Genomic DNA, 19,021 nt, shown 5'->3' on the forward strand with positions numbered 1-19,021 from the left:
GTTCCCTTTTCTCCACACCCTCTCCAGCATTTATTATTTGTAGACTTTTGGATCGCAGCCATTCTGACTGGTGTGAAACGGTACCTCATAGTGGTTTTGATTTGCATTTCTCTGATAATGAGTGATGTTGAGCATCTTTTCATGTGTTTGTTAGCCATCTGTATGTCTTCTTTGGAGAAATGTCTATTTAGTTCTATCAGTTCTAATGAGGTGGATGAAACTGGAGCCTATTATACAGAGTGAAGTAAGCCAGAAGGAAAAACACCAATACAGTATACTAACGCATATATATGGAATTTAGAAAGATGGTAACAATAACCCTGTGTACAAGACAGCAAAAGAGACACTGATGTATAGAACAGTCTTATGGACTCTGTGGGAGAGGGAGAGGGTGGGAAGATTTGGGAGAATGGCAATGAAACATGTAAAATATCATGTATGAAACAAGATGCCAGTCCAGGTTTGATGCACGATACTGGATGCTTGGGGCTAGTGCACTGGGACGACCCAGAGGGATGGTATGGGGAGGGAGGAGGGAGGGGGGTTCAGGATGGGGAACACATGTATACCTGTGGTGGATTCATTTTGATATTTGGCAAAACTAATACAATTACGTAAAGTTTAAAAATAAAATAAAATTTAAAAAAAAAACAAAAAAGAAAAGATGATGTCAGGTTTATAGGTCCTATATTCTAACCTACTGTGAATCTATTAGATACTGCTTTATAAATCCCCATGAGCTTTGATTGAAGCCAGCACTAGGATTACTAGATCTAAGGGCAGAGAGAGGGACCAAGCTGCAGAGAAGGTAGAAATCCAGCAAGAGTTAAGACAAGATGTGAAACAACTGGGTCCGTCCTCTATGCTAATCCCCAAATCTGGTTCCTTATAAAGGATGCAGAAAGAATGGGAAGAGGAATCCAGGAAAAAGTCTTAGAGCTGGGAGAGATGAGAATTTCTCTCTTGATACCACTGAGATCCTGTATGCAGGGACCCCTTCATCTTGTGAGGATAATCATTAATGAAAATGACTCCTGCTGCTGTCAGAGATGAGGACACCCAGGGCAGAATGAGACCAGAACTCTACACATGAAAAAGAACAGTCATTATTCAGAAATAAACTAAATAAGCAAAATATAAGCATATAAACACAAAGAAAGGCAGAACCTAGCATAAGCTAGGCTGACCTGATTATGGGACCTCTTCACTGCCTATGGTCCTAGAGACAGGACAAGGCCCAGGTGAGTTCTCAGTTTGCAAGAACACAGGTCCTGGTGGGACAGGGAGCGACTGAAAGGACAAAGACAAAGCAGCTGAGAAGATGGCCCAAGCAAGACTGACCACATCAAATCCATGATACACTGACCACCAACTGGGCACAGGCCCCGACTATGCTCAGCTCCTCACAGCCTCCTCCTGTCCCTCTTGCAACAGACTGAGCACAGCAAGCATAACAATTCTGGAAGATTCTCAGTGCTTCCATGTACTTCCTCTCTCAAACTTTAGAATCCTCTCCCTTGCTATCCCTACAAACCTTCACAGCACCAGTTAGAAAAAACATTCATATAAATAGATTTTATTTTCAAAGGAAATATGACATAATTACTCAGTGCACACGAAGTGAAGACAGCAATGGAGAGGGTCCAGCTCTGTCTCTGCTGGAACAGGACAGTGGATCAGAGAGGAGAACACAGGTCAGGGTGGGGAGGGGGTGTAATGGGCAGGTGTGACCAGTCTCCCACCTTCTCACATTATGCTAATAGGAGCACAGACACATTCAGATGCAGCTGCAGAAAGAGGGGTCTGGGGATCTGACATCACAAAGTGGGACCGAGCATCACTCAGTCCCCACAAGGCAGCTGTCTCACACCGTGAGAGAAAAGAATCAGGATCCAGTTCAGATCAGTCATGTAAGGGCTGACATTCTCCACAGCCCCCCACATGCTCACATGTCCCACTCAGAGACCCCCACCACCCAGTGTGTCCTCTCTGCCCCAACCCCTCTCCCAATCTAGACGCCCCAGGGTCCCACCTTTAGGAACCATGAGAGACACATCAGAGCCCTGGGCACTGTCAACGCCTGGGGGAGAAGAAAACCAGGATGTGGTCAGAACTGACAGGAGAGAAACTAGAGAAGGAATTTTGAGGAGGGTCAGTCCCCCATAGCCTTCTGTCTGCACCCTCACAAGGGCCTCAGGAATTACATCCCTTCTGTACTTACTTGCAGCCTGAGTGTAGCTCCCTGCTTTTTCACCTGCAAGAAGAAAATATCACATGAGAGGCCATAGAGAAGACTGAGTCATGAGGTCCTAGAGGAAGCCCCTAGTTCTGGACCCCACAGAACTTTCTGGAACTGTGACCAAAATCCAGGACAAAATCAGGAGAATGAAGAAAGGTGCTGTTGGGGTGACTGCACCAACTACCCTTCTGGAGGTCTGTCCTCAGCAGGGACCCTTCCCTCTGATCTTCATGTGCTGAGAGACAGGCCCCGAACTGGAATTACAAGGTGAAAAATCTGTCTTTCATTTTCACATGTACTTTACAAAAGGGTCAGTGTTAGCATGGAGCTCAGACTCCACATGTGTGTGTGGAGGGTACTTTTCAATAACCAGGCAGGTAAACTTTTATCTGGGTTTGAAACTCCCAGTGAGACAAGAAAACTCAGATACCTCCGTCCCTTCCCTACCTAAGCGCTTCTTCCTCCATATCCCAGCCCCAGCCACCACAGCCACCACGAGGAGAACCAGGCCAACAATGATGCCTATGTTGGGGACGGCGGGCTGAGGAGGTTCTGTAGAGGAAAGAGAAGGGGCCCAGCACTCATGTTTGAGTCCAGACCTTGCTTAAGGGGTCCAGAAAGGCTTCAGCTTTATCTGAGAAGAAGCTCCACCCCAGCCTCCTCCCTACCCCAGGGTGAGGGTCTCCTGAAGCTCCTTGTGCTGCACTTTGCACCTGTATCTCTGCTCCTCTCCAGAAGGGCCTACCAGAGCCACCCATTTCTGGATGTTTCCATTCCCTGAAGGCCTGGTCTCCACAAGCTCCATGTCCTGGGTCTGGTCCTTCACGTCATGCTGCCAGGTCAGTGAGATATCAGGATAGAAGCCCAGGGCCCAGCATCTTAGGGGGATCTCATGGTCAGAGATGGGGTGCTGGGTCACATGTGTCCTTGGAGGATCTAGGGTGAACTTCTGATTGTTCAAGCTGGTTTTAGAAAAGGCAGAGGAACAAGAGATCAAATTGCCAACATCCACTGGATCATGGAAAAAGCAAGAGAGTTCCAGAAAAACATCTATTTCTGCTTTATTGACTATGCCAAAGCCTTTGACTGTGTGGATCACAATAAACTGTGGACAATTCTGAAAGAGATGGGAACACCAGACCACCTGACCAGCCTCTTGAGAAACCTATATGCAGGTAGGGAAGCAACAGTTAAAACTGGACATGGAACAACAGACTGGTTCCAAATAGGAAAAGGAGTACATCAAGGCTGTATATTGTCACCCTGCTTATTGAACTTCTATGCAGAGTACATCATAAGAAACGCTGGGCTGGAAGAAGCACAAGCTGGAATCAAGATTGCTGGGAGGAATATCAATAACCTCAGATATGCAGATGACATCACCCTTATAGCAGAAAGTGAAGAGGAACTAAAAATCCTCTTGATGAGAGTGAAAGAGGAGAGTGAAAAAGTTGGCTTAAAGCTCAACATTCAGAAAACGAAGATCGTGGCATCTGGTCCCATTACTTCATGGGAAATAGATGGGGAAACAGTGGAAACAGTGTCAGACTTTATTTTTGGGGGCTCCAAAATCACTGCAGATGGTGATTGCAGCCATGAAATTAAAAGACGCTTACTCCTTGGAAGGAAAGTTATGACCAACCTAGATAGCATATTCAAAAGCAGAGACATTACTTTGCCAACAAAGGTCCATCTAGTCAAGATAATGGTTTTTCCAGTGGTCATGTATGGATGTGAGAGTTGGACTGTGAAGAAAGCCTAATGCCGAAGAATTGATGCTTTTGAACTGTAGTGTTGGAGAAGACTCTTGAGAGTCCCTTAGACAGCAAGGAGATCCAACCAGTCCATTCTAAAGGAGATCAGCCCTGGGTGTTCTTTGGAAGGAATGATGCTAAAGCTGAAACTCCAGTACTTTGGCCACCTCATGCGAAGAGTTGACTCATTGGAAAAGACTCTGATGCTGGGAGGGATTGGGGGCAGGAGGAGAAGGGGATGACAGAGGATGAGATGGCTGGATGGCATTACTGACTCGGTGGACGTGAGTGAGTGAACTCCGGGAGATGGTGATGGACAGGGAGGCCTGGTGTGCTGCGATTCATGGGGTTGCAAAGAGCTGGACATGACTGAGTGACTGAATTGAACTGAACTGATGAAGGATGAATCATAAAATTCCCATTTAGTGTTACCTCCATGGGTCCCTGAAGCAGCATCCTGTGACTATCCTGAGAATAAACAGGACAGAGGGTTTGAAAAGAAGCAGCACAAACACCAGACACCAGCCTGGACTTGGAGGTCGGGGCATGTTCCCGAGTCCTTGGAAAGTTCTGGAGTCACGGTGAGAGACAAGGTAGGGGGTACCATGTAAGGGAGTGAATACAGAGTAATGGTCCTGACTTGGGTGGAGGCCGAATGACTCAGAAAAGCTGGAGTCAGGCCTCTAAACACATTCTCAGGGTGAGAACTGGCATCAGAGACAGTCATGGTTCACAAGATGGCACCCAGGGTGAAGGGGCACCACTGACCAGTTATTTCAGGGATAGTTTCCTGCTTCTTCCTCAGAGAGACTGGATTCCTTAATTGTCCTTCAGAGAAGTGGGGCCACTGACAGGTCACTCTCTTGTACAGAATATGAAAACCTGGGTGGATTTCTCCCTCTTCTGATGAGAAGCCGGGGCCCTATTTCTACAAGCACCCATTTTTTTCTCCTCGTTGGAACCCAGGTCCAGCCTGAGGGAAGATCAGGGAGGCCTCGTGCCCCTTGTACCTGTGCGCAGCAGCGCATCCTTCCTGTTCTCCAAGTGTCTGTGGAGCCACTTTATGCAGTCGCCCTCCAGGTAGTTCCTACTGTGACCTGTAGCACTGCCCTGCTGAAGCTTGAGCTTGGAGGTCTGAGCCACCCTGTCCACTGCGGTCCAGGAGCACAGGTCCTCGTTCAGGGCAAGGTAGGTAATCATTGCCGTCATAAGCAATCTACCAGAACCTGAGGCAATAACTTTTCAAATATGCAATTATACTTCTTTCAGGAGAAGACTGGGAGATGGGTGTTTCTGTCTGTTCTCTCCACATTTAATCCTGGGTGGGCGGGTGCAGGTAGCCAGTTAGAGGCTGTTTCTTTTTTGCTACTGTCCTGTTGGACCCAGTAACGCAAGCCACTGAACCAGGTGATCAAGGAGTGTGCCCTCTGGCAGCAACCACAACACCTGGGCAGCCATACGTGTGCACAAGCTCCTTTCACAGAGACACTGGTGACCTGGGGTGGGACAGAGGGAGAGCATGATGATGGCACCTGTTGGCTTCTCAGGAGTTTGGTGAAGATTACAGTTGACCCCTAGGTATGTGTTAGAAGTCTTAGCTTTTAAGATAAGGAAATAGGCTTCTTTCAGGGACAAGCTGGAGGTTTCAGTCTGTGTCTGTATGCTATGCCCTGGAGAGATAGCCACAGTGAGTCTGGGTGAACCTGTTTCTTAGTTCATTATAGCCTCATGGATTTCATGGACACAAACTGCATTGACTTTCAGAGGTATGTTTTGGAGGCCTACATCTCCAAATTTCACATCCACCATGACCACTGAAAACTCTGTAGCCTTGACTAGACGGATCTTTGTTGACAAAGTAATGTCTCTGCTTTTTAACATGCTATGTCTAGGTTGGTCATAACTTTCCTTCCAAGGAGTAAGTGTCTTTTAATTTCATGGCTGCAATCACCATCTGCAGTGATTTTGGAGTCCAGAAAAATAAAGTCAGCCACTGTTTCCACTGTTTCCCCATCTATTTCCCATGAAGTGATGGGACCAGATGCCAGGATCTTCGTTTTCTGAATGTTGAGCTTTAAGCCAACTTTTCACTCTCCACTTTCACTTTCATTAAGAGACTCTTTAGTTCTTCTTCACTTTCTGCCATAAGGGTGGTGTCATCTGCATATCTGAGGTTATTGATATTCCTCCCGGCAATCTGGATTCCAGCTTGTGTTTCTTCCAGCCCAGTGTTTCTCATGATGTACTCTGCATATAAGTTAAATAAGCAGGGTGACAATATACAGGCTTGACGTACTCCTTTTCCTATTTGGAACCAGTCTGTTGTTCCATGTCCAGTTCTAACTGTTGCTTCCTGATCTGCATACAGGTTTCTCAAGAAGTTGACCTTTACTATATTTACCTTAAAGATTAGGTAGACACTGCCTAATTGGTTAAAAGACACTGCCTAATTGGTTAAAAGACACTTAGTCCTTGGAAGGAAAGTTATGACCAGCCTAGACAGCATATCAAAAGCAGAGACATTACTTTGTCAACAAAGGTCCGTGTAGTTAAGGCAATCGTTTTTCCAGTATTTATATGGATGTGGGAGTTGGACTATAACGACAGTTGAGCACAGAAGAATTGATGCTTTTGAACTGTGGTGTTGGAGAAGACTCTTGAGAGTCCCTTGGACTTCAAAGAGATCCAACCAGTCCATCCTAAAGGAGATCTACCCTGGATATTCATTGGAAGGACTGATATTGAAGCTCCAATATTTTGGCCACCTGATGTGAACAGCTGACTCATTTTAAAAGACCCTGATGTTGAGGAAGATTGAGGCAGGAGAAGCGGGGGATGACAGAGGATGATGAGATGGCTGAATGGCATCATCAACTCAATGGACATAAATTTGGGTAAGATCCGCGAGTTGGTGATGGACAGGGAGGCCTGGGGTGCTGCGGTTCATGGGGTAGCAAGGAGTCGGGCACGACTGAGCGACTAAACTGAACTGAACTGAATTGGTAACTCTGTGATCCCTAAAAGTTGGTTATGAATATTAGATAAAAATTAATTTGCATCTAAAATTAAGTAACTGATGAATTCTTATTTATATATGGAGATTTTTTTTTTGCAATTGTATAAAAAAGTGTCAAATGTTTAGTAACATACCTAAGCCATTAAAAGAGGAGAGCTAAGATAAGTCGGAAGTTTAGGGAATTATCTGGGCTCTGTCATTTATGAGAAGTTATAAAAGAGGCAGATTAAGTTTCCTCTTACATTCTCCTTGATATTCATTTCCCCTGAGGATTGTCATCTCTGGGCAGCTAGGCAACATCAGCTAATTAATGGTACAGGACAAACATTCCCCAGAGACTTCAGCCAGGTAAACCATTTTCACCAGACCAGTTTTGCTGCAGTTTCATACCAATCTCATGCTTTCATAGTGAGCTCTCCATCATAGAGTCAAACATTATATTCAGAAGTAATCCTGAGAGTTTGAAATTGCCTTCCTATGTCATCCTACCAGCTAGGCACAATGCCGATCTTCAGTATTGTGTGAAGGTATTTGAAGTTATCAAGAGAAAGCATCTTCTTGCTTAAGGAAAACTTAAAGATATTCCAATGCTGATAGAGTCAGTTTATGCACTCACTGCATGCAACCTGCATCCTTAGTCTGCATACCCAGGTTCCAATGCCCAGGACTGTATTAAAGGTAGGAACTGGAAATGAGGTAGGGAACCAGCTTAGGACACTCACATAAGGTGAATAACACTGAGAGGACTGGAACTCGATCTCTGTGGCACTTTAAGAATTGGTAAGTTAGCTTGTTTTCAGTTGCAAGTGTTCTTTAAAGGTTACATCGAGTAATGTACATGTCAGTTGGTAAAAGAAAGGAAATTCCTATAAAAATTCATCCACTTTAAGAACTTAACTGTTCCTTGTGGAAGCCAACATTTTGTTCTTAGACATTTCATCCTATTGTAGTGTATTCATTATGTCTCAGTATGGATATATGGAGCAATTTAAATTCAGGATATTTGGCTGTCATAAAATATGTCCTTCAGTAATTGAATAATAGCATATATGTGAATGTGAACATATTAGACTATACACTTTCATTTTTTCCTCAGCTCCTATTTTCTCTGAAATTACAGAATGTTTCTTAAAGTGTATTGTCAATATCTGTAGTTTTTAAATGTTCATTTTCTCAAAGAAATGAATGTATGTAATTGTCCAAATGCTAGTTTGATAATGACAACAATGAAGGTCCATTTTGTGGTTATTGTGTCAATGCATTTTTGAATTTACTGTTAATGAAAAACGATTATTCTTCAGTTGAGGAGAAATACCAATTTGAGAGGAGAAACGTGGGCCAGAAAAGGTGATCTGAATGTTTAATTTATTGGTGAATTAGGCAAATAACAAGGTAATGTGTAATGTACACTGGTGACTGTCCTTCTGTCCTTGCACACACTTATGAATGGACTGTAAATTTTGTATGAATGGACTCTCATTTTTTATGAATGCTTTCAGTGTCCAGCTCAGATATTTTCTACTGGCTGCTGCACTGATCCACACCATATTTGTCATGAGTATTGACTGATAGTTTCACAGCCCTTTCCTTCTTTAGAATATTGCCATCAGTTGAATGGAGCCACACTGCCAGAAGTTCTGAATGTGTTTGGGGCAGCTTGTCGTCAATGACAGACTGGTGGGATTTATAAAAGGCTGCCTTTTTGTCAAGGTGGAACTAAATCTGACACAACCCATGCTCCACAGCTTGTTATTCTGTGTAGTAGTAACTAGTCATATCTAAATAAATAGGTATTTAAATTTACCTGAATTAAAATTAAATTTAAAATTCAGTTCTTTATCTGCCCTGCTTGAAACGCTCAGGTAGCAGCGTGTGGGTAGCAGTGATTGTGTAAGTGAAGACACAATATTTTTATCAGCAGGTAGCTCTATTTGGAGAGTCCTTTTCCAGCTTTCTATGGGATCACGTTCATGCTATTCCATCTGAGATCACATCTCTTGCTTAACACATTTGTCTGCTCTGTTTTGCTTCCCTGATTCTCTTTGTCTTGAGGACTTTCACTCAATAAACAGCATGCAAAGGAATTCCCATTTCAGTCTCTTTTCCCCAACCTGGCCAAACTCTGTCCATAGTGATTGGAAGTGTTATTTCTGAGACTGTGATAGATCCATTGCCTCCTCATTTATGTGTTTTTCATTGTCATTAGAATGTTGATAGTGAATAATCCTATCTCCTGCAGGAATTCCAGGCATTTTAGTTGTTGGTAATATATGACACTGAAATCAGCAGAAAGAAGAGTAAGTTCTGATCACTGGAGTTTGAAATTCTGTTGTGAAGTGACTACTTTTGTTGTTTAGTCACTAAGTAAAGTCCAACTCTTTTTGACCTCATGGACTGTAGCCCGCCAAGATTCTCTACTGAAGTGGGTTCCATTTTCTTCTTCAAGTTATCTTCCCAATCCAGGGACTGAACCTGCCTTTCCTGCATCTCCTGCATTGGCAGGCGGTTTCTTTACCACTGAGCCAACAGGGGAGCCTATGAACTGCTTATGCACAGTGAATAAATTTTTGGAGTTCTTGTTAAATTGGTATAGTAATTTTAGGTATCTCAAAGACAAAAGTTAAGCACTGTAATCAAAAGTAGTGTTTTCAGGCTCTGAGCAATTTATTTTTTACTACTATACAAAAAGACAAGGATATAGCATTCACAAATATAATGCATTAGGAATAGAGATAACTTTTGCCAGAATATATTTATGAGGAAGTATCTTAGTGATACATTGAATGTAATATAATCCTTTGTGTAAGTACATTCTAGCTCATGAATTTCTATATCTGAATACATTTTAGAGATCATTTTGTATTATTCTATTACATGTGAGGTATGTGCAAATCAAGTCATGTAGAATTATGAGATACATATTTAAAATAAACTTTCTCCCTTTGTCTACATTTTCTTACTGTTTCTAATCACTCTCCCTTAATTTTCCCTCATTCCCACTTTCTCTAAGATGTACATAAATAATCATCATACTTTCATCCTATTAAACTCAATCTAAAACAGGCATTTTATATCTATGATTGATGCAAACCAAGGTTCATTACTTGATTTTATTATTATTATTTTCTTATATTAATTTCAATATATAAGTTTTGTGAATAGTAAAGAACTAATTGATTTAAGATATATCAATTTCAATGAATACATCATTTATTCAAATAGTTGCATATAAAATCACATGACCATGTCTTTGAACATGATAGATTTTCCTCTTCATCTCTGCACTTTTTTGGAAGATAACTTTAATAAATTGCTAAATGTTTGATTTGACAGGAGCCATGTGCTAACAAAGGATGGAACAGAAAAATGAAAGTTCTTTTGCTGGATTTATCTTACTGGGCTTCTCTGACAGACTTCAACTTGAGCTCATCCTCTTTGTGGTCCTTTTGATCTTCTACATCTTCACTTTGCTGGGAAACACAACCATCATTGCATTGTCCTACTTGGACCCACGTCTTCACACCCCGATGTACTTTTTCCTCTCTAACCTGAGCTTTCTGGACATGTGCTACACCACCAGCATTGTTCCCCAGTTCCTATTTAATCTCAGCAGAGCAGACAAATCCATCTCCTTTGGTGGCTGTGTAGTTCAAATGTACATCTCTCTGGCGTTGGGATGTACAGAATGTATTCTCCTAGGAGTTATGGCATTTGACCGCTATGCAGCTGTTTGCAGGCCCCTTCACTACACAGTAATCATGCACCCCCGTCTGTGTGCCCTGATGGCTTCTGCTTCATGGGTCACTGGTTTTGTCAACTCCTTATTGCAGACAGTGCTCATCTTCCTTTTACCTCGTTGTGGGAGAAATAAATTAGCCCACTTCTTTTGTGAGATCCCTCCTTTTCTCAAACTTGCCTGTGTTGACACCACTATGAATGTGTATGTGACCTTCTTTGGCAGTGTCATCATTCTTCTCACACCTGTTTCATTAATCATGTTCTCCTATGGTCGGATTGTCAGGGCGGTCTTAAGAATAAAGTCCACTGCAGGGCAAAGAAAAGCATTTGGCACGTGTGGATCCCACCTCACAGTGGTCTCCCTGTTCTTTGGCACAGCCATCTATGTGTATTTTCAGCCCAGCAGCAGCGACTCCCAGGATCAGGATAAGTTCATGTCTCTCTTCTACACTGTCATTATTCCCATGACCAACCCCCTCATATATACACTGAGAAACAGGGATGTGAAGGGAGCGATGAAGAAGATGCTTTGGAAGAACTCTTACTCCGGATGATGGCTGAAGAGGACAGTTTAATGGAAAGACTTTGAATGCCAGAACTATTCAGATATATATGTGTGTGCCCCATGAGTCATCTAAAATTTCCTTCGGGAACTCTGCAGGGCATTTGTTTCCTTCATTCCCTTTGAAAAGTGAGTGTTCAAATTCTAGGTTCATGTATTCATTTCAATTTCCAGAGACGCTGATTCAGTGTTCCGACAGCATCTGTTTGTAGTTATTGTTTTTTAAGTTCCAGGGTTTTTCTTGTTTGCACTCCCTTTTAGGTACATATTTCCACATCTATTTCCAAAATGACATATGAATATACTACATGAAATCACAGCCAAAATAAGAACAGGAAACCACTGCAATGATGTAAGGAATATTAACATTTTATCATTTCCTAAGAATTGTTACTGCTACAATTCAGATGCCAAAGGGTAGATATCAGTTAGCTTCTTCTGTATAACAAATCACTTCGAAACTTAGTTGCTTAAAACACCAACCATTAATTTATCTCACCATTATGTGTGTCAGCATTTGGGCTAAGTTTAGCTGGACAGTTCCTCTAGTCTTGGCTGCTGCTACTCCTAAGTCACTTCAGTCGTGTCCGACTCTGTGTGACCCCATAGACGGCAGCCCACCAGGCCCTGCCGTCCCTGGGATTCTCCAGGCAAGAACACTGGAGTGGGTTGCCATTTCCTCCTCCAATGCATCAAAGTGAAAAGTCAAAGTGAAGTCGCTCAGTCCTGTCCGACTCTTAGTGACTCCATGGACTGCAGCCTACCAGGCTCCTCGGTCCATGGGATTTTCCAGGCAAGAGTACTGGAGTGGGGTGCCATTGCCTTCTCTGACTCACTGAAATGCCTACAGTAGGCTTCTGGGTCTACTTAGGGCTTCCTGATCTAGATTGCCACAGTTGTCATGGCTTCCATCTCTTTGATGTGGTCTCTTATCTTCCAGTATGATGGCCTGGAATGTTCATACGGGAAAGGCTGATTTCCAAGTCCTTGTGACTGATTTATTGTTTAAGATATGGCTGCTCTCCTGCTTGCCTGTCCCGTCTCTCTTTGTGCATTGTTTACCTCCATAACTAGTAACTGTTAGGGTCTGTTCTTTGTTCCACTTGGAGGGTCTAGGAGGTCACAGTGTATTTCCATAGCCTCTTTCCCAGTCAACAATAAGTAGGGCCTTCCCTGGTGGTCTAGTGGTAGAATCCTGCTGCCAATGCAACGAACAGAATTACATTCCTGGTCCAGGAAGTTCCTACATGATGCGGAGCAACTAAGGCCATGCGCACAGCTACCCAGCCAGCTCTCTAGATCCCATGAGCCACAACTACTGAAGCTGGCATGCCCTAGAGCCCGTGGTCCTCAACAAAAGAAGCCACAGCAAAGAGAAGCCCTTGCACCGCAGCTAGAGAAAGCCTGCATGGAGCAATGAAGAGCCACAACAAAGACTGAGCACAGCAAAAACAAAAGAAAAAGTCCAATCAGTGGGAGGTCTTTTCCTGTTGGCCAGGTGGTTAAGAGTCCTCGCTTTCACTGCAGAGGTTGAGGGTTCCATCCCTGATCAGGAACTAAGGTCCACATGCCACTCAGCATGGCCAAACACTAAAAAACAAAGAGAACAAATCAGTAAGTGGGGACACGGAGGGGTCTGTCACCAGCAAGGGCCCTACATGGAACTGCTCAGATTCAGAGTGAAGATTTGACTAATGGAAAATGGGAGCTGATGAGCAGATTATTTTTCCTTTCTTCTCCTGGGCTGGGGATCTGTTGGATGTCTCCTAAGACATGCTTCAAGGGGACAAAGGTGATTGAGCACCCAGTTACTCCATACTAATGGCAAATTTGATAATGTATCCTTGACAAGCCCGCTTTTCTTCCGCTTGTGTTTCCTTTCTTTCACTCCTGATGCTGTATCTCATTCTGCATTAAGTGCTTGTGCATAAATCTTTGTTTCAAATTCTCTTTTCTGGGAAAGCCTAGGCTATGACCAAGAGTCTGGGGGCCTATAAAAATGTTCTGGTCATAAATAAGAATTTTGGAGTTTTTGACTTGCAAAGACATTTGCAACTGTTACCAACCCTTTGAAGTTGGGCCCTAAAAATGGTCCTTCTGCTGGGTGTTGATCATGTCAATAGAACAAGACAGCGTTCAGCTCAGAAGCAAAGGAAGGAACTTCCCTGGTGGCCTAGTGGCTAAGACTCTGCACTCCCAGTGCAGGGGACCTGGGTTTGATCCTTGCTTGGGCAACTAGGTCCTACTTGCCACAACTAAGATCTGCCACAAACAAGTAAATACATAAAGATAAATAATATTAAAAAAAAAGTAGAAGCAAAGGGAAGTTTTATCCTTTACTCATAAAATGGAGAAATGGGAGCTCACCATCTAGAGTATGCCCTCTGCTGGACAGCCCATCTTCAGGTTGCGAAATTGGGGTCTCTCATCACTGGGAAGCAGGTCGCAGGGTTTTCCCTGGGCAGGCACACCTGCGCTGCCTGTGGCTCCACACCCCAGTGCCAGGTGCAGCGTCTCTGCACACGGCCTGCTACCGCCATCTAGAATTTGTCATTCACAGCCCTTCTGCACACAGTCCCCTGAGCTGAAGTTTAGGGCACAATGCCTCTGTACCAGGTACCCTATGAGAAAGTGAAACAAGACTAAGCACCAAGGAAAAGACAAAAAAAAGGTTAGAGTTTATTCAGTTCAGTTCAGTCACTCAGTCGTGTCCGACTCTTTGGGACCCCATGAATCGCAGCACGCCAGGCCTCCCTGTCCATCACCAATTCCTGGAGTTCACTCAGACTCACGTCCATCGAGTCAGAGATGCCATCCAGCCATCTCATCCTCTGTCCTCCCATTCTCCTCCTGCCCCCAATCCCTCCCAGCATCAGAGTCTTTTCCAATGAGTCAACTCTTCGCATGAGGTGGCCAGAGTACTGGAGTTTCAGCTTTAGCATCATTCCTTCTAAAGAAATCCCAGGGCTGATCTCCTTCAGAATGGACTGGCTGGATCTCCTTGCAGTCCAAGGGACTCTCAAGAGTCTTCTCCAACACCACAGCTCAAAAGCATCAATTCTTCGGTGCTCAGCTTTCTTCACAGTCCAACTCTCACATCCATACATGGCCACTGGAAAAACCCTAGCCTTGACTAGACAAACCTTTGTTGGCAAAGTAATGTCTCTGCTTTTGAATATGCTATCTATGTTGGTCATAACTTTCCTTCCAAGGAGTAAGCGTCTTTTAATTTCATGGCTGCAATCACCATCTGCAGTGATTTTGGAGCCCAGAAAAATAAAGTCTGACACTGTTTCCACTGTTTCCCCATCTATTTCCCATGAAGTGATGGGACCGGATGCCATGATCTTCGTTTTCTGAATGTTGAGCTTTAAGCCAACTTTTTCACTCTCCACTTTCACTTTCATCAAGAGGCTTTTAGTTCCTCTTCACTTTCTGCCATAAGGGTGGTGTCATCTGCATATCTGAGGTTATTGATATTTCTCCCGGCAATCTTGATTCCAGCTTGTGTTTCTTCCAGTCCAGCATTTCTCATGATGTACTCTGCATATAAGTTAAATAAGCAGGGTGACAATATACAGCCTTGATGTACTCCTTTTCCTATTTGGAACCAGTCTGTTGTTCCATGTCCAGTTCTAACTGTTGCTTCCTGACCTGCATACAAATTCTCAAGAGGCAGGTCAGGTGGTCTGGTATTCCCATCTCTTTCAGAATTTTCCGTAGTTTATTGTTATCCACACAGTCAAAGGCTTTGGCATAGTCAATAAAGCAGAAGTAGATGTTTTTCTGGAACTCTCTTGCTTTTTCCATGATCCAGTGGATGTTAGCAATTTGATCTCTGGTTCCTCTGCCTTTTCTAAAACCACCTTGAACATCAGGAAGTTCACGGTTCACGTATTGCTGAAGCCTGGCTTGGAGAATTTTGAGCATTACTTTACTAGCGTGTCAGATGAGTGCAATTGTGCGGTAGTTTGAGCATTCTTTGGCATTGCCTTTCTTTGGGATGGGAATGAAAACTGACCTTTTCCAGTCCTGTGGCCACTGCTGAGTTTTCCAAATTTGCTGGCATATGGAGTGCAGCACTTTCACAGCATCATCTTTCAGGATTTGAAATAGCTCCACTGGAATGCCATCACCTCCACTAGCTTTGTTCGTAGTGATGCTTTCTAAGGCCTACTTGACTTCACATTCCAGGATGTCTGGCTCTAGGTCAGTGATCACACCATCGTGATTCTCTGGGTCATGAAGATCTTTTTTGTACCGTTCTTCTGTGTATTCTTGCCATCTCTTCTTAATATCTTCTGCTTCTCTTAGGTCCATACCATTTCTGTCCTTTATCAAGCCCATCTTTGCATGAAATGTTCCCTTGGTATCTCTAATTTTCTTGAAGAGATCTCTAGTCTTTCCCATTCTGTTGTTTCCCTCTATTTCTTTGCATTAATTGCTGATAAGGCTTTCTTATGTCTTCTTGCTATTCTTTGGAACTCTGCTTTCAGAGTTTATTACCCATATTCTATTTTCATTTTCTGGCAACTGCTAATGGTCATTACTCCTGGGAACCAAAAGAATGAAGGACATTACATGAGGAGAGATTTTAGAGAAAGAAGACTGAAGACCAAGGTTTGAGGCACCTAACATTTAATGATTGGGTAACGGAGAATTTTAAGACTCTTCATGAGATTGGGAGGAAAATCCAGAGACGTGACAGGAAAACTCTATTAGTTGAATTAAAAGCTAAGCTTCTATAAGAAGAAGACCCTGAAAATCCAGTAGCTTAAAGAAGAGTCTTTCTCTGTCTACCCCTGTCTTTGTCCCCTGCTTTCTCCCTCTAGCAGTGGTGTAGCTTGTCAACAATTGTGGAATATTTCTCTTCCACCTTATTCTTAGTGGCTCCCAACATTTGAAGGTTTGTCAAGACCTCTTAATGTTCTAAAGCAGAGGATCTCAGTCAGCATCTAGGTGGAGGCTGATTGGAAGGTGGCCCATCAGGGGATAACTTCAAATATGTAAGTATACCGCTGACAGCTTACAGTGAATAATGTCAGATTCATGATCTCCAAAGAAGAAGATTTAACCTCGGGACCAGGGACCAGGCTTGATCACTCAAGAGCTTTTGTATATACTACTAAAGAGCTTTTGTATAGCTTTTGTATATACTATTAAAGTATAGTAAGGGACAGAGGAAGCTTCTGACATAGACATCAGAAGGGGGATGGAGAGTGCTCCCTTGCTAGTATTTAGCAGGATGCTTTATGTCTGTTAGAAAGCTATTGATCAGATAAGAGACACCTGAAGGCTGACAGAGTTTCACCAGGCCCCTCTCCCACAATATGCATTTTTGAGATAGGATAGAAGGAGGTGTGTCATCCCTCAGCCATAAAACAATTGATACGAATACTGGTTTGTTGAGTGATTATCAGCCAAATGTTAGTCTTAGGTGGAACCATTTAGAAGAAAGGCAAATTCCAAAGCAAAAAAAAAAACATGGTTTCATTAACATAGTTTAAGAAAAACATTTCCATAAGAAAAATGCATTCGTTAACTCAAGGTTTGAGAAAAGTTAAATTCAGGTGGAACAAGGTGTCATGGCAACAGAGAATTCTAAGAGAAAAAAAGTCTGACACTTGTAGTTTGTTTCCTCCTGCCTCTTGAGCGAGAGAGGAAAAATGTCTGACACTTGCAGCCTGTCCTCCATTTGGAGACCCCTGGCCTTCCTGCTTTTTACCCTTTCACCTGTTTCAGGAGAAGACTGGGAGATGCGAGTTTCTGTCTGTTCCTTTCACATTTAGCCCTAAGGGGAGGTGCGGGGCACAGGCAGCCAGTTAGGAGCTGTTCCTTAGTTTGCTACTGTCCTGTTGGACCCAGGAACGCAAGCCCTGGAGGGGGCCTGGGCTACAGGATAAGGAGTGTGTCCTCTGGCAGCAGCCACAAAACCTGGGTGGCCACACAGGTGCACAAGCTCCTTTCACAGAGACACGGGTGACCTGAGGTGGGACAGAGGGAGAGCACGATGATGGCATCTGTTGGCTTCTCAGGTGTTTGGTGAGAATTGCAGTTGGCCCCGAGATATGTGTTAGAAGTCTTAGCTTTTAGGGTAAGGAAATAGGCTTCTTTCAGGGACAAGCTGGAGGTTTCAGTCTGTGTCTCTGTGCTGTTCCCTGGAGAGACAGCCACAGTGAGTCTGGGTGAACCTGTTAAGAACTGTTTCTCAGTTCCTTATAGCCTCGTGGATTTCATGAAGACAATCTTCATTGGCTTTCAGAGCTCTATGTTTTGGAGGCCCATGTCTCAGGTGTTGTCTTCAAAGTTAGGGTCCCAGGTGTGGGACACTTTGTTCCTCCGGGAGAAACCGACAGTGGTGACTTTCCACCTGCTTCTATACTGTGGTTCCAAGGGTGGGTTTCATATAGAGATTTTGTCTCTGCCTCTTCTAATGATTTATTTATGTTTTATCTTCTAATGATTTTAGTTTGGGCTTTTCTTATTCACCTTGTGTATAGGATTCACCCAGCTAGTTTCCACATTCCTTTTCATAGAAGTTTTTCTGTGTAAAACTGTAGATTCACTGTGTCCATAGGAGGGGAGGAGATCTGGAGCCAGTATGTCATGAGTGAACAGGAACCTTCTACCCTTTTGAACAGCTTCCTCTCTCCTTTTCTCTCTCTTTGCCATTCTTGTTGCTTTGTGTCTCTGTCTGTCCCTTTTTTCCTCATTCTCTAGTTCTTGTTCTATTCAAGTCCGTTTTCATTTTGAAATAATTGCAGATTGATGGGAAAGTCCAAAGTTAGTAGAGAGAAGTCTTGGATACATTTGATCTATTTTCTCCCAGTGATTTTATATTATATAACTATGCTGTGCCATGCTTATTTGCTCAGTCGTATCTGACTCTTTGCAAACCCATGGACTGTAGCCTGACAAGCACCTCTGTCCATGGGGATTCTCCAGGCAAGAATACTGGAGTGGTTGCCATGCCCTTCTTCATGGACTCTTCCCAATCCAGTGATCAAACTGAGGTCTCATGCACTTCAGGCATATTCTTCACCATCTGAGAGATCAGGGAAGCCCAAGAATACTGGAGTGGGTAGCCTGTGCCTTCTCCAGGGGATCTTCCTGACTCAGGAATTGAACCAGAGTCTCCTCCACTGCAGGCGGATTCTTTACCAGCTGAGCTACCAGGGAAGCCCATTATACAACTATAATACCAATTAAAAACTAGGAAACGGACATAGGTACAATGTGTGTGTTTAAGTCTATGTAATTTCCCCCCCGTTTAGTTTCCTGTATGTACCATCACAATCAAGATATGGATTTATCCTATCACCACACACATCTCCTTTGTGATACACTTTTATAGTCACTTCTAGTCCCTCCCTTCCCCTGAAAGTGAAAGTCAGTCAGCATCGGACTCCTTTTGACCCCCTCTACTATACAGTCCATTTAATTCTCTAGGCCAGAATACTGGAGTGGGTAGCCTTTCCCAAGCCTCTGTATTGCAGGTGGATTCTTTACTAACTGAGGGTCCTCTGTATTGCAGGGTCCTCTGTATTGCAGGTGGATTCTTTACCAACTGAGCTATCAGGGAAGCTCCCCCCATGGCCCCCACCCCAAACCCTCTGTAAAACCATCACTAACTCCTGGGCAGTACTAATTTGGTCTCCGTCTTTATTATTTTGTTATTTCATGGGTGTTATATAGATGGGATCATATTTCAC

At 43.5% G+C, this 19,021-nt stretch overlaps 1 protein-coding gene and 1 pseudogene across 1 annotated transcript; one reads left to right on the plus strand and one right to left on the minus strand.

Annotated features, from left to right (window-relative positions):
* Positions 1 to 1,958: 1,958 nt before the first annotated feature.
* LOC147347353 (BOLA class I histocompatibility antigen, alpha chain BL3-7-like) overlaps positions 1,959 to 19,021 on the minus strand; it is a 109,950-nt pseudogene continuing 92,887 nt past the window's right edge.
* Positions 10,327 to 11,301, plus strand: LOC147347354 (olfactory receptor 2B8-like). The gene has a single exon (XM_086369823.1). The coding sequence runs from the start codon at positions 10,363 to 10,365 to the stop codon at positions 11,299 to 11,301; it is 939 nt and encodes a 312-aa protein (XP_086225949.1). The 5' UTR covers positions 10,327 to 10,362.

This window comes from Bos grunniens, chromosome 23 (genome assembly GCF_055505025.1).
Source record: "Bos grunniens cultivar Pamir isolate PY7600 chromosome 23, Bosgru_T2T1.0, whole genome shotgun sequence".
Taxonomy (NCBI): domain Eukaryota; kingdom Metazoa; phylum Chordata; class Mammalia; order Artiodactyla; family Bovidae; genus Bos; species Bos grunniens.